Source organism: Aythya fuligula, chromosome 31, assembly GCF_009819795.1.
Source record: "Aythya fuligula isolate bAytFul2 chromosome 31, bAytFul2.pri, whole genome shotgun sequence".
Classification (NCBI taxonomy): domain Eukaryota; kingdom Metazoa; phylum Chordata; class Aves; order Anseriformes; family Anatidae; genus Aythya; species Aythya fuligula.
Genome location: NC_045589.1, coordinates 1,063,737 through 1,077,329, shown reverse-complemented (window position 1 = coordinate 1,077,329; position 13,593 = coordinate 1,063,737). Strand labels below are relative to the sequence as shown.

Below are 13,593 nucleotides of genomic sequence, written 5' to 3'. Positions count from 1 at the left end.
CCACAGGCATTCTGCAACCCTGTATGCTAGTCCCACTCCCCAGCACAGCACAGCACAGCACAGCATCACACTGCTGGCCCTGGGGCTCCTCAGGCAGCACCACTGTACACACACAGCACCCTACTCTGCTCCTGGGACACCCCATGTCCCACACAGCCTTGCCCCAGCCCAGCACGTCTGGGCTGGCCTGAGCAGCCATTCCTGCAGCCCCTGCCCATGCTGCCCACAGCCCCCCAGCTGGCGGTGCTGCCCTGCAGAGCGAGGGGACTGTGGTGCGCGGGGCTGTGGGGGCACTCTGCAGGGTCGTGCTGGTCAGGCTGGGAAGTCAGAGCCAGCCGGTGTGGGGCACTGCCACTGAGTGCCTCCCACACAAGTGGTTCCTTGGCCATGGAGGGTGCGCACAGATAGCCGGCCTTCTTCAGAGTCAGAGACTCATGGAATAGCCTGACTAGGAGGAACCCACAAGGATCATCAAGTCCAACTCATTTCCAATGTCATTAGATGTTTTGGGGTGGTTCACTGTATTCAGTCTATGAAATTTCACCAGAGGAATAACAACAAATCCAGCAGATTGTTTTCCCTATGCCTGCTGCGTTTCCTGGAGTTGCAGAGCTCTCCTTGCCCTGATTTAGCACCTTGAATGCTTTAGCACCTGGGTGCCTCCACATTGGACAGACTCATGTTCTGTATGTTCCATGCTCTCCTGCCTCTCCTGAGCAACAAGAAGAATCAGTCCTCACAGTAACACAAGGGCTCTGAACAGGAATGTGGGAGGTGAAAGAGAGCAGCCTAGAAAAAATAAATAAATAAATAAATAAATAAATAAATAAATAAATAAATCCTGGGGCCCCCTGGCAGTGCTGCTGTGCCAGGGCTCTTTTTCCCTCCACCTTTCCACACATCCAAGTGCCCCTGCAGCTCCACCACAGGTCTCTGAGGAAGGATCTCAGGCAAGCAAATCACAGCAGGGTTCTTTCTTTTATTTAAATACACAGAGAACCTAGCTTCTCGTTTACTCCATGTCTCAGAGTCACACAGACAGGTAGATACTGAAATGGAAGGGGACGAATAATGACATTTTTGTGTACAACACTATCACACGTAAATCAAAGATAAGATAATGCAACACAACCACACACAAATTTCCAACAACTAGGCCTGTAATGAGCTACATTATAAATGATATGCAGAGGAAGAATGGCAGTTTATTGGTTCTGAAAATATCCAGTTACCAATTCGCACACTGCATCCTTGAGCTCCTTGTTCCTCATGCTGTAGATGAGGGGGTTCACTGCTGGAGGCACCACTGAATACAAAACTGCCAGCAAAAGATTCAGGGAGGAGGAGGATACAGAGGGGGGCTTCAGATAGGCAAATAATCCAGTGCTGATGAACAGGGAGACAACGGCCAGGTGAGGGAGGCATGTGGAAAAGGCTTTGTGCCGTCCATGCTGTGAGGGGATCCTCAGCACTGCCCTGAAGATCTGCACGTAAGAAAGCACAACATAAAGAAAACATCCAAATGCTAAGCAGGCACTAACCACAAGAAGCCCAACTTCTCTGAGGTAGGCATCTGAGCAGGAGAGCTTGAGGATCTGGGGAATTTCACAGAAGAACTGGTCCAGGGCATTGCCTTGGCAGAGGGGGAGGGAAAAGGTATTGGCAGTGTGCAGCATAGCATAGAGAAAGCCACTGCCCCAGGCAGCTGCTGCCATGTTGACACAAGTTTTGCTGTCCATTATTGTCCCGTAGTGCAGGGGTTTGCAGATGGCAATGTAGCGGTCATAAGCCATGATGGTGAGAAGAGAAAACTCTGCTGAAATGAAAAAGAAAAAGAAAAATATCTGAGCAGCACATCCATAGGAGGAAATGGCCCTGGTGTCCCACAGGGAATTGGCCATGGCTTTGGGAACAGTGGTGGAGATGCAGCCCAGGTCGAGGATGGCGAGGTTGAGGAGGAAGAAGTACATGGGGGTGTGGAGGCGGTGGTCACAGGCTACAGCTGTGAGGATGAGGCCATTGCCCAGGAGGGCAGCCAGGTAGATGCCCAGGAAGAGCCCAAAGTGCAGGAGCTGCAGCTTGCGTGTGTCTGCGAATGGCAGGAGAAGGAACTCTGTTGGGAAGGTGCTGTTGGACATTTGCTGCCTCAGGGCATGGTTGCCTGTCCATGGAGGAATAGACAGTGACATGTTAGAGAGACTTTTCTAAGCAAAAACTAAACCTTATTTCAAAGAAAACATCCTCAAGAAGGCTGTATCCTCACTGCATCTTCATCTCAAGAAGACTTGCTCCTGCCTGGAGCTCTGCATCTCTCTGCCTAAGGATGCCACAGAGACCATGAAGATCCTCTGTAATCTCAGCAGTAATCAGTGCTGCTGGTAAAGAACACCAGGGGTGCATCTCAGGTATCCACTGGCCAGAGGCATCTCCCTATTTACAAGTGATGAAAGGGACATCCAACAATCCCACAAAGAAACAAAGAAGGTTGTGTTGGTGCTGCCTGTAGGTTAAATGGTGTGGAGTGAATATATGAGTTTCCTCAAAGACCTACAAATCTCTTTTAACTGTAATGCTCTATGAGTTTAGGTCCCTTCTACAATCCTAACAACACCATTATCATCTCCCTGACTGCCGTCCAAAGCAGGAAGTTGAAAAATGAGACCTCAGAGAGTGCCATCCCTTCAGTTATGGCATGTGTTGTTCTTCCCTTTCAAGAATCTCCCCCAGAAATGCCCTGGGGGTGCTGGGGAGATATGAGGAGCCTGGCCCATGTAGCAGCCCCCTGCCAGCAGCAGGACCCTGTCCGGCCCTGGCCTTCTGGTCCTTCCAGCCACAGCTTCTCCCCACAGCACCCTGGGCAGCTCCCCAGGCAGGCTGAGTGCAGAGCCTCGCAGGTGGGAGAGGCTCTGCCCCGGAACAAAGCCCCTGGGGCTCAGCAGGGACCCTGCTCTGCACCACAGCCCTGGGCACCCTTGCTTGCTCCCTGCTTGCACAGCCTGCAGCTGGTCCTGTGAGAAGGAACCCTCATGTCCTGTCCCACTGATAGCTTTGGTAGGTAATCCCTGCTCTGGAGCTTGTCATTCTTCTGTTATACAAAGAGAATTCTCCAAAGATAAATATCCAAAGAGTTCTCCTGAAAGATCCCATAGGCTGTGGGATTTGCCAGCAAATCTGGAGATGGCACCAGGAACAACAGTTGTGCTGCCCTGCAACCAGAGACTTACCCTGTTCAGGGCTCTGAAGATTTCTCCTGCAGTGAGCTCTCAGCATCCCCCACTCCACACTGCCTTTAATATCACCCTCCCTTCTCTCAGCCGCCCTTTGTCCCCTGCAGGCAGTGCCCCCAGCCCTGCTGCACTGTGCAGAGGAGCAGCTTCTGGGCAGAGCTGTCTCTCTGCAGTGCTGCCCGCTTGCCAGGAGCTCCCCTTGGGCTGAGAAGCCCGGCCCAGTTCAGCAGCACAGCTCCAGCCTAATGCCTCTCTGTCTCTCCCCTCTCTCATGTCCCTTGAGATGTCCCTGGGCCTCCAGGGGAATCAGCTTTGAAACACACTGAAGTAATCCCTGATGTTCCTTCCATCAGCTGCTGAAGGAATCTCATTTCCAGCTCACTGTCCTTCCTTATTCAGAAAATGGATGAGGTCCAAGGATCACCTTTCCATGCCCTGTTTTAAGGCAGGACACTCCTGCAAGAACAGGGATGGATCTTCCTTCTCCCTGCTGATGGAAAGGTTTCAACTGAGCCAACCAAGGCACCTCCTTCTTTGTTTGCTGTCCAGAGGCTAGGAGGATACCTTAATGTAATCCAGATGTATTACCCTGCTCTCTCTTCTGTGACTCACATTTGGAAACTGCCCTGGCTATGTTACGCAGTGACCATTCACTGCCTCTACTGTGAACAGCGCAGGGAGCTCTTGGCAAGTCCCTGGTCCTCCAGGGGAATCAACTCGGAATCAAACCAATGCAATCACTGTTCTTCCTGCTGTCAGCTAGGGAGAGACACCTATTTCCAGTGCTATCTTTTCTCTTAAATCAAAATAAATGTTTGATATGGGAATCATCTTTTCTTGTCCTTTTATTAGTTAGGACACCCACAAATTTTATTCCATTTCTTTCAAGCACCTGTTAATATTCCGGAGAATGAATCTTTTTCGCTGCAAATGAAATCCCTCTGTCTACACAGACTACACAACCCAGCAAGCTCATAGAATCATAGAATATTTGGGGTTGGAAAGAACCTTAAGGTCTAGTTCCAGTCCCCATGAAATGGGCAGAGTCTCGTCCCACCTGACCAGTTTGCCCAAGGTCCCATCCAACCCGACCTTAGACATTACCAGCGATGAGGCATCCACCACTTCTCTGGGCAACCTGTTCTAGAGCCTCACCACCCGCTGCGTGAAGAATTTCTTCTTTAGATCTGATCTAAATCTGCTCTCTTTTAGCTTAAAAGCACTGCCCCTTGTCCTATCACTACACTCCCTGATACAGTCTCTCCAGATATTTATCCTATGTGTCTCCCCCTGTTCTCTTAAGAGTAGGGAGGGAGAGAGTGGCTGTGCGGTGCTTGGCTACCTCCTGGGGATAAAGCACAACACATCTGGGGACACAAACCTGACAAACAAATGATAAAGGAGGCAGTGAGGGAGCCAGACCTGGTCAGTCACACTGACTGGTGAGAGTATGAGAGAGGATGTTTCTTCCAGCGAGTTTATCTGACCAGGTTTCTTGTCAGTTGAGAAACCAAGGGAAAACAGGGAATACTGGTAAAAGGGGATGTCCTATAAGGAGAGGCTGAGGACACTTGGGTTGTCTAGTCTGCAGAAAAGAAAGCTGAGGAGCAACCTCATTTTTCTCAGCCACTGTCTTAGGAGGGCAAGTGGAGAGGGAGGTGATGACCTCTTCTCACTGGTAAATGATCAGAGAAAGTGTGCAATGGCACACAGATGCACCAGGGAGGTCCAGACTGGAGAGTGGGAAAGTTGTCTGTACTGTGAGGGTGGTCAGACACTGGATTAGGCTTCCTTGAGACCTGTTCTTTTTTTCCCAGCCTGTCAGTGTTCAAGAAGCATTTGGACATTGCCCTCATTGATATGCTGTAACTTTTGTTTAGCCCTGGAGAGATCAGGTAGTTGGACCAGACAACCTTTGAAGGTCTCTTCCAACTGAACTATTCTGTTCTAGTCTAGTCTTGTCTAGTCTAGTCACTACACATGTGCATAGGCCCATTTGTGTATTGGAAGACCACAATAATGCTTCCTGGAGTCTTCTTTTCTTCAGGCTAATCCCAACTCTCTCAGCTGCTCTTCACAGGACATGTATTTGGTGTGCATGGCATGCTTTTGGTAGTCAGGTGGTAGGTTGCAGGGGGTGCTGGATGATGAGGAACATCAATTTGATCACTCTGGGTTAGCTCTCCTGACTGTGTCCCATCGCAATGTCCTGCACACTTCCAACCTACATGTCATGAGGGGCAGTATTAGAATCAGAAACCCTTGATGCTGTGTAGACACACTCCATGACTGTTTCTAAACCTTCTCAAAGCCAGTTACCCCCTGCACTAAAACACCTCATCCCTGGAGAATCCTGTGCAACAGCTGTCTTGAAGAGTGTTTGTTTTGTTTTCATCTTTCCTTTAACATGTGACCAAGTCTTGGAAGACAGCAGATGTTACAGAAGTCTTTGTTTGGAAGACAAAGTTGAGGCTGAGCTGAGAACTAAGTGAAAATTATGTGTTTATTGAGTTAATTAAGCAACACTGAAAAAAAATTTTTTTTTTTCTTTTATTGATGGTATGCAGAATGTTAGGAAATACCTTGACTTCAGTAAGGCTTTTGACACCGTCTCCCACAGCATTCTCCTCAAGAAACTGGCTGCTCTTGGCTTGGACTGGCACACGCTTCGTTGGGTTAGAAACTGGCTGGATAGCCAGGACCAAAGGGTCGTGGTAAATGGAGTCAAGTCCAGCAGGAGGCCGATCACTAGTGGCATTCCCCTGTATCGTCCCCCCCTACTCAGATCTGGTGAGGCTGCACCTCGAGTACTGTGTTCAGTTTTGGGCCCCTCACTACAAGAAGGACATAGAGGTGCTTGAGCGGGTCCAGAGAAGGGCGACGAAGCTGGTGAGGGGCCTGGAGAACAAGTCCTATGAGGAGCGGCTGAGGGAGCTGGGATTGTTCAGCCTGGAGAAGAGGAGGCTCAGGGGTGACCTTATTGCTCTCTACAGATACCTTAAAGGAGGCTGTAGCGAGGTGGGGGTTGGTCTATTCTCCCGTGTGCCTGGTGACAGGACGAGGGGGAATGGGCTTAAGTTGCGCCAGGGGAGTTTTAGGTTGGATGTTAGGAAGAACTTCTTTACCAAAAGGGTTGTTAGACATTGGAACAGGCTGCCCAGGGAAGTGGTGGAGTCAGCATCCCTGGAAGTCTTTAAAAGACGTTTAGATGTAGAGCTTAGGGATCTGGTTTAGTGGGGACTGTTAGCGTTAGGTCAGAGGTTGGACTCGATGATCTTGAGGTCTCTTCCAACGTAGAAATTCTGTGATTCTGTGTAAATATGGCATTTGCCTTTGCAAGTAATGCTTCTTGCAGCTAGGAGTGGCCTTGCAAGGACATCAGCCAGCTCCCTCTGCTCTCCCGGGTAAATCTCATCATGTCCAATAGGCTTGTGTATCCCATTAAGTCAAGTATGCCCTGACCTGACCCACTCCCACCCAGTGTACATTTTCCTTGCCCCTGTCCTTCCCCCAGTCTCTGTGGCCTGTTTTTCCCAAAGGCCATTCTTGCCTGTACTGACTGAGGTGAAGAAGGAATTCAGCACTTCAGCCTTTTCCCTGTCCTGTGTCAACAGATCCTGGGCCTCATTCAGCAGTAGGTCCACATATTCCCAAGTGTTCTTTTTGCCACCTATATACTTCTAGAAGCCCTTCTTACTGCCTTTGACATCCTTGGTCAAATTCCATCAGAGTTGGGCTTTAGCTTTCCGATATTCATCCCTACGTGCTTGGGCAAAGCCTCTGTATTTCTCTGAGCTTATCTGTTCTTGTTTCCACCATTGCTGTGCTTCTTTTCTGTGCTGGAGTTTTGCCAGAACCTCCTGGTTCATCCATGCAGGCCTCTTGTAATTTTTACCTGACTTCCTTACTCTTAGAATGGACTGCTCTTGATGTTGGAGGAGGTGATCCTGGAATATTAACCACCTTTCTTGGACTGCTCTTCTCTCCAGGGCCTTATCCCATAGGACCCTTCCAAGCAGATGGCCGAAGATGCCAAAGACCAGGGCTGCAAACTTGCTATTTATTTTGTTTCTCATTGTCATTGGAGACAGCAGGCATAGTTTGCCATGGTCCCACAGCTGAGGTGTGACAACCCAAAAATGTATCGATGCCCTCAACCGGGAGCACAGACTAGAACAAGCTGCAGTCTGTGCTTTTTGACATTCGTGAAGTCACTGCCAAGGCATGGTGGGACAAGTCATGCAACTTGGAATGCTGCAATGGGTGGATACAGACTTTAGGACAGACAGAGTGGAATGATCCAGAGTTAGATTTCCTCATGGAAGCTGCTTGGATATATGGAGCTCCTCTATGTGACCTATGAAAAGTTCTCTGAGCACTTGTGGGTGCCAATCAGAGAAGGGGTCACTAAGGGTGCTATCATGGTGGGAGAAAATAACCTGCAGCCAGGGCAAGGAAGTGGACATAGTCATTGTTAAGCACCCCAAAGAAGTCTCTTAGAGTAAGAGTCTGGGAAAAAAAAAAAAAAACAACCCTGAGGGTTTTTTATTGTCCCTGCCATTTTCCAGAAGGGGAACAGAACTGCGTGCAAACAGTCCAGGTGGTTTCTGGAGTGTCTTGGGATAGCTTCCTTGTCTAGCTTCCAGATAGTCCAACAGAGGTAATACAAACCTGGATCTGATACCTGCATGCCAGAAAGAGCTAGTCAGGGATGTGATGATCTGTGTCAGCCCTGTCTGTCATGACCCTGAAATTGTGGGGTCCCGGATCCCAAGGGGTGTGAGAAAGGAAATAAAAGACTTTTAGTGGTGATCCCAGGTGAGCAGCACACAAGTTCAGAACAGTGGTTGGATGCCTCACAAGTTCTGTGCAGGGGTGAGGAGGCAATAAAGCCCTGGGCTGGTGTCCTCTTGTGGTCCTCAGTGGAAGGAATGGCAGCCCTAGATAGCTGAGAGGACAAGGACCTCAGTTCTGTTGGTGGAGGTCCCAACTGTGATATATGTTCATCTGATTCATGTCAGTATGGAACAATGCTAGGGCCGCATGGTATGATGAATGTGACCTTCTGTCTTACATACCCTTGTATAACCACAAGTCTAAGAAAAACTGAATGGTTAATGTATAGAGTTCTTGTACCTTGCAAAGGAATTTGTGTCACTAGAGAGCAGTTCTGTCTGTCTCTGGGTCCTGCACTGGCAATTTAATTCTTCCACAGATGTGGTTTCTTCCCTTTCCTCCCAGTGTCCCAGTCTCCCCCTCATTATAGTCAAATTATCAAATCTTCAGAAATATTCCTCAAATCCATGAGCCTATTTGCTTTTGTTATTCTGAACTCTTATTCCTAACAGTTACAGCCTTTTTTGTCTTTGTGGTTGATTTAGCACTGCTATAGATGTGACTGTCCCTGTGAATGGCCTGTGAGGAATGTTTTAACTACTCGTGAAGCGTCAATAAGAGAGCTATTTGTGTTTGTATGTTCTTTCTTTGAAGTCTCTGATGTCTGGGGGTTTCAGAACAACTGCTAACAACTAGTGACTGTTATGGCTTCTGAATGGGACAATATGCAAGCCCCTGATATCTGGCCAGGTGGCCAGGAGATTAAGGAGAAGAAAAAAGAAGCTGAAGGATGGCTAGGAGACAAAATTTGCAGAGGACGCTGTGTAAGCTTTTGACATGCTGCCAAGGAGCACAAAGGGGAAGGACAAGAAAAAAAACCTGAGCGGAAGACTACGAGCCTTCAGCATGAAAGACCCCCAGAGAGCCCCGGGGGACCAGCGGAGACTGATGAGCATGCTCCAGTAGGAGGGTTTGGATCCCGGAAGCTAATTATAATAACCCAGGTTTTTTTAGAAGTAGTAATGAATATGTATTAGTCTAGGAGCATAAAAATCAGCTACTTGATGTAACTGGGGTGCATCCTGGTGGAGCGAAGACTCCCGGCGCACCCAGCGCTGTTTGCTTACATCTATTCCTTTAATAAATTGTAAACTTTGATTATAATCCTATTTTGAAGACTGAGCCATTTATAACACAACCATGCCAGAGACCTCAGCTATTCCCACCACAATCTGTCCAATGCTTTTGCATGTCTGTGCTTGTTTCTCTGCAGATAACTCTTATGTCACTTCAAAATAAGTGATAATAAATCTTTCTCCATTAATTTTCTCCCAGTTTTGGGGAGGAGAGAGAGATGATATAGGGGAGTTTTATAAGATTTAGCTAACTGCCAAGGGACTGCTCCCAGGTTAGTGACAAGGCACAAAGGAAGGCAACAATTTTAGGCAGTATACACTGACAAAATGCCAATACCTATATTCCCAATCTCTGAAGTCCTAATGACTGCTAACCTGGACATCCTCTGGCACCTCAAATGTCAAATGGAGTTTGCATTTGAACAACTCACTGCTCTTCTCTATCTCCTGTAATTACTGTGGGAGCTTAAGCTAGAGTATTTTGTGCATACCCGAACAGAGGTGAGAGAAATCACATCACCCATGTGTGCATTTGTGGCTGATAAGGAAGGTTCTGGGCCCTGTTTCAGGCCTGGGATATCAAACTGAGAATGAGATGCATCAATTGACTGACTGTGGTCACTGCCCTCAGCTTGGGAGAATGTGATTCCTGACAGCCACAGTCTGGGTGTCCTGCCTAAAAGTGGAAGAGGACAAAGTAATTTTTTGATGAAACTTCTCATGATAGAAGAAATGACATTGCTGGCACTAAGTGTTGCTCCTCAGCTAAGGGAGGGAACATCAGGGATTGCATCAGTCTGATTCAAAGTTGATTCCCCTGGAGTCCCAGGCACTTGTCAAGAGCTCCCTGTGCTGCTGAGCTGGGCTGGGCTCCTGGGCACAAGGGGAGCTCCTGGAAAGCAGGCAGTGCTGCAGAGAGACAGCTCTGCCCAGGAGCAGCTCCTCTGCACAGCACAGCAGCAGGGCTGGGGGCACTGCCTGCAGGGGACAAGAGTGGCTGAGAGAAGGGAGGGAGATGTTAAAGGCAGAGCGGAGGGGTGATGCTGAGAGCTGACTGCGGGAGTAATCTTCAGAGCCCTGAACAGGGTAAGTCTGTGGCTGCAGGGCAACACAGCTGTTGTTCCTGTTGCCATCTCCACATTTGCTGGCAAATCCCACATCCTATGGGATCTTTCAGGAGGACTCAGGACTCAGGAGTTTTTTTTTTTTTTTTTTTTTTTTTTTTTTTTGGATAAGAGGAGAATGACAAGATCTAGAGCAGGAATTACCTGCCAAAGCTGTCAGAATTACAGGAGATGAGGGTTCCTTCTCACAGGGCTGGCTCCAGGCTGTGCAGCTGGGTTGCAGGCAGGGGTGGCCTTGGCTGTGGTGCAGAGCAGGGTCCCTGCTGTGCCCCAGGGGCTGTGTGCCAGGAGAGGCCTCTGCTGCCTGGGAGGCTCAGTACTCAGCCTGCCTGGGGAGCTCCCCAGGCCACTGCAGGGAGAAGCCATGTTTAGAAGTAGCCCTCAAACAAGGGCAAGGCAGGGCAGGGTCCTGCTGGAGCCCAGGGGCTGATGCCTGGAGCAGGCTGCTCAGAGCTCCACAGCACTCCCAGGGCATCTTTGGGGAAGATTCTTGAAAAAGAAGAGAAACAGCTACACTGCCAGAAGGGAAGAAGCTCCATGGGGTCTGTTTCACTTTTCTGTCCTGAAGGGCTCTCTGGACAAGTCACAGCAGCTCCTTAGCCACTGGACACAATGAATATGTCCCTGGAAATTGCCTTGGGAAAGGATGTGTCTGCAGGGCAGAGCTGAGCACACTGCAGGCGGGACAGGGTCTGTGAGCAATGGCAGGGAAGAGATGTGGAGACAGGGAAGGAGCTGCCAGTAGGGACAGTTCCAGGCAGCAGTGATCTGTGTAGGGAGGGAGAGGGAACTGCTGCCTGAAACACCAAGAGAGGGGGGATACAGGCACTTCCTGCCAGGCCTGCAGTGCAGGCACCTTCTCTGCAGCAACCCCCTGCTCTCCTCTGCCACCCAGTACATCAGCCAGTCTCAGCGCCTGGGGATTTAGTGCATGAACCACCATCTCCTCAGCTGGACCTCCAGAGGAAGAAAGGAGCCTGTGTCCTGCAAGATGATACACAATGATGAGGCTAAGAGTACCTGCCCTGCAGTGTCATGTCTCTAGGTGGCATGCAAGCTTGATAGGGTGTAGGTTTCACTGCATGCCCATCTGCTTTTCTCTCTGTCAGCTGGTTGGAGCATTGTGGTATTCATTCTCATTTCTCCACCTGTACGTGGCTCTCCTACTTCCTTTGTCTGGGAAGCAAGTGCGTGTAAACATCTGTTCTGACACGGAGTGCTGGGTACTGCTCTGAGCATTTCTTCTTGGGAACAAGGTGTCCAAACTCTATTATAACCTGTCAGGCATGCTGTCATTCAGTTGGGTGGGTTGGATAACAAGCTGACTCATTCAACTCAGGGAATGGTGATTTTTGTGAGAGAAGGTGTGAGTTTTGCTCAGAGAATTCTGCCTTGTCATTGTCTTTTCCTCTAGTGACAGGTGCACATGGCCAGATGCAGCAAATGTCCAACAGAACCTTCCCAACAGAGTTCCTCCTCCTGCCATTCGCAGACACTCGCGAGCTGCAGCTCCTGCACTTTGGGCTCTTCCTGGGCATCTACCTGGCTGCCCTCCTGGGCAACGGCCTCATCTTAACAGCCATAGCCTGCGACCACCGCCTCCACACCCCCATGTACTTCTTCCTCCTCAACCTCTCTTTGATTGACCTTGGAACTATTACCACGACTGTCCCCAAATCCATGGCCAATTCCCTATGGGACACCAGGGCCATTTCCTATGCAGGCTGTGCTACCCAGGTCTTTATGTTTGTTGTCTTTGTTGCAACAGAGTTTTATCTTCTTACCATCATGGCCTATGACCGCTACATTGCCATCTGCAAACCCCTACACTATGGGACAATAATGGACAACAGAACTTGTGTCAATGTGGCAGCAGCTGCCTGGGGCAGTACTTTTCTCTATGCTGTGCTGCACACTGCCAATACCTTTTCCCTTCCCCTCTGCCAAGGCAATGCCCTGGACCAGTTCTTCTGTGAAATTCCCCAGATCCTCAAGCTCTCCTGCTCAGACACCTACCTAAGAGAAGTTGGGCTTCTTATTATTAGTGTCACTATAGCATCTGGGTGTTTTGTTTTCCTTGTGCTGTCTTATGTGCAGATCTTCAGGGCTGTGATTAGGATGCCCTCCCATCAAGGACGGCACAAAGCTTTTTCCACGTGCCTCCCTCACCTGGCCGTGGTCTCCTTGTTTGTTAGTACTGCCACTTTTACCTACCTGAAGCCCTCCTCCATTTCTTTCCCATCCCTCGACCTTTTGCTAGCAGTTTTGTACTCGGTGGTGCCTCCAGCAGTGAACCCCCTCATCTACAGCATGAGGAACCAGGAGCTGAAGGTTGCAGTTAGGAAAGTGATTTGGTGGATGTTTTTCAGTTCTTATAAAGATCCCTTCACTCTCCACAAATGAACGTCAGTAATCCTCTTCCAGGCATGTTTTTGTGTTTTTGTTGTTCTCATTATACACACACACACACACACATAAATATATCTAGTCATTATGGCTGTTTGTGCTCCTTGCATCCCTGCATAAATATTTGAATATTTAGATTCCCCAAATTGCTATGAATCCACGAACCTGTTTGCTCACATATGAAAGCTGTATAAATGTGCATTTAACACTGTGAGGGAGTCAGTGAAGACTCTCATAACATTGCTGTACTAAAATGGAAACACCCCAATGCTATGCTCAAAGCCTGAGCCTGAGCTGTCTTTACCAAACCAATGCCAAGGCCCAAATAATTGCTGCTCATAAGAGTCTGTTCCTCTTTTGGTTCAGGAGGAAATGGATCATTATCACATTTGTGATCTTTCAGAGACCAAGGGCTAGATTTAAGACTTACCCATGGATGTCTACTGACAACAGAGGCAGTGAATGGTCACTGCATTACATAACCAGGGCTGTTCCTACATCTGAGCCATAGATGATGTCCTTCAGGAGAGGCATCTGGAGCTGCCTGCGGAGGCCAGGGTACTTCCAGGGACAGCAGAGCCTGGTATGAGCCATGACTTAAGCCCCTTTGAAAGTGAGATCTCCCACTGTGCTCTCAGCCACAGGGAAAGAACTAAAGCCAGGTATTCACAGGGAACCTGCAACCCTGAAGTCTCAGAGAAGAGAGTGGGCACCCAGAAGGCAGAGGGAAGGGAATCTGAGGAGTTATTCATTTCCCCTTTCATGAAGTACCTCTGTTTGGTACAACACTACAGCCCATTTCCTCTGCACAGCAGCACTGCCAGCTTGAGGGACAGCTTGTGGGGAGCATGGAGATGGCCATTC

The 13,593-nt window shown here is 49.0% G+C and overlaps 2 protein-coding genes across 2 annotated transcripts in view; one reads left to right on the top strand and one right to left on the bottom strand.

Moving 5' to 3' along the window:
• LOC116500141 (antigen WC1.1-like) overlaps nucleotides 1–13,593 on the top strand; it is a 301,922-nt gene that overhangs the window by 20,142 nt on the left and 268,187 nt on the right. The window lies entirely within an intron of this gene.
• Nucleotides 1,206–2,138, bottom strand: LOC116500111 (olfactory receptor 14A16-like). Its single transcript, XM_032205027.1, has one exon. The coding sequence runs from the start codon at nucleotides 2,136–2,138 to the stop codon at nucleotides 1,206–1,208; it is 933 nt and encodes a 310-aa protein (XP_032060918.1).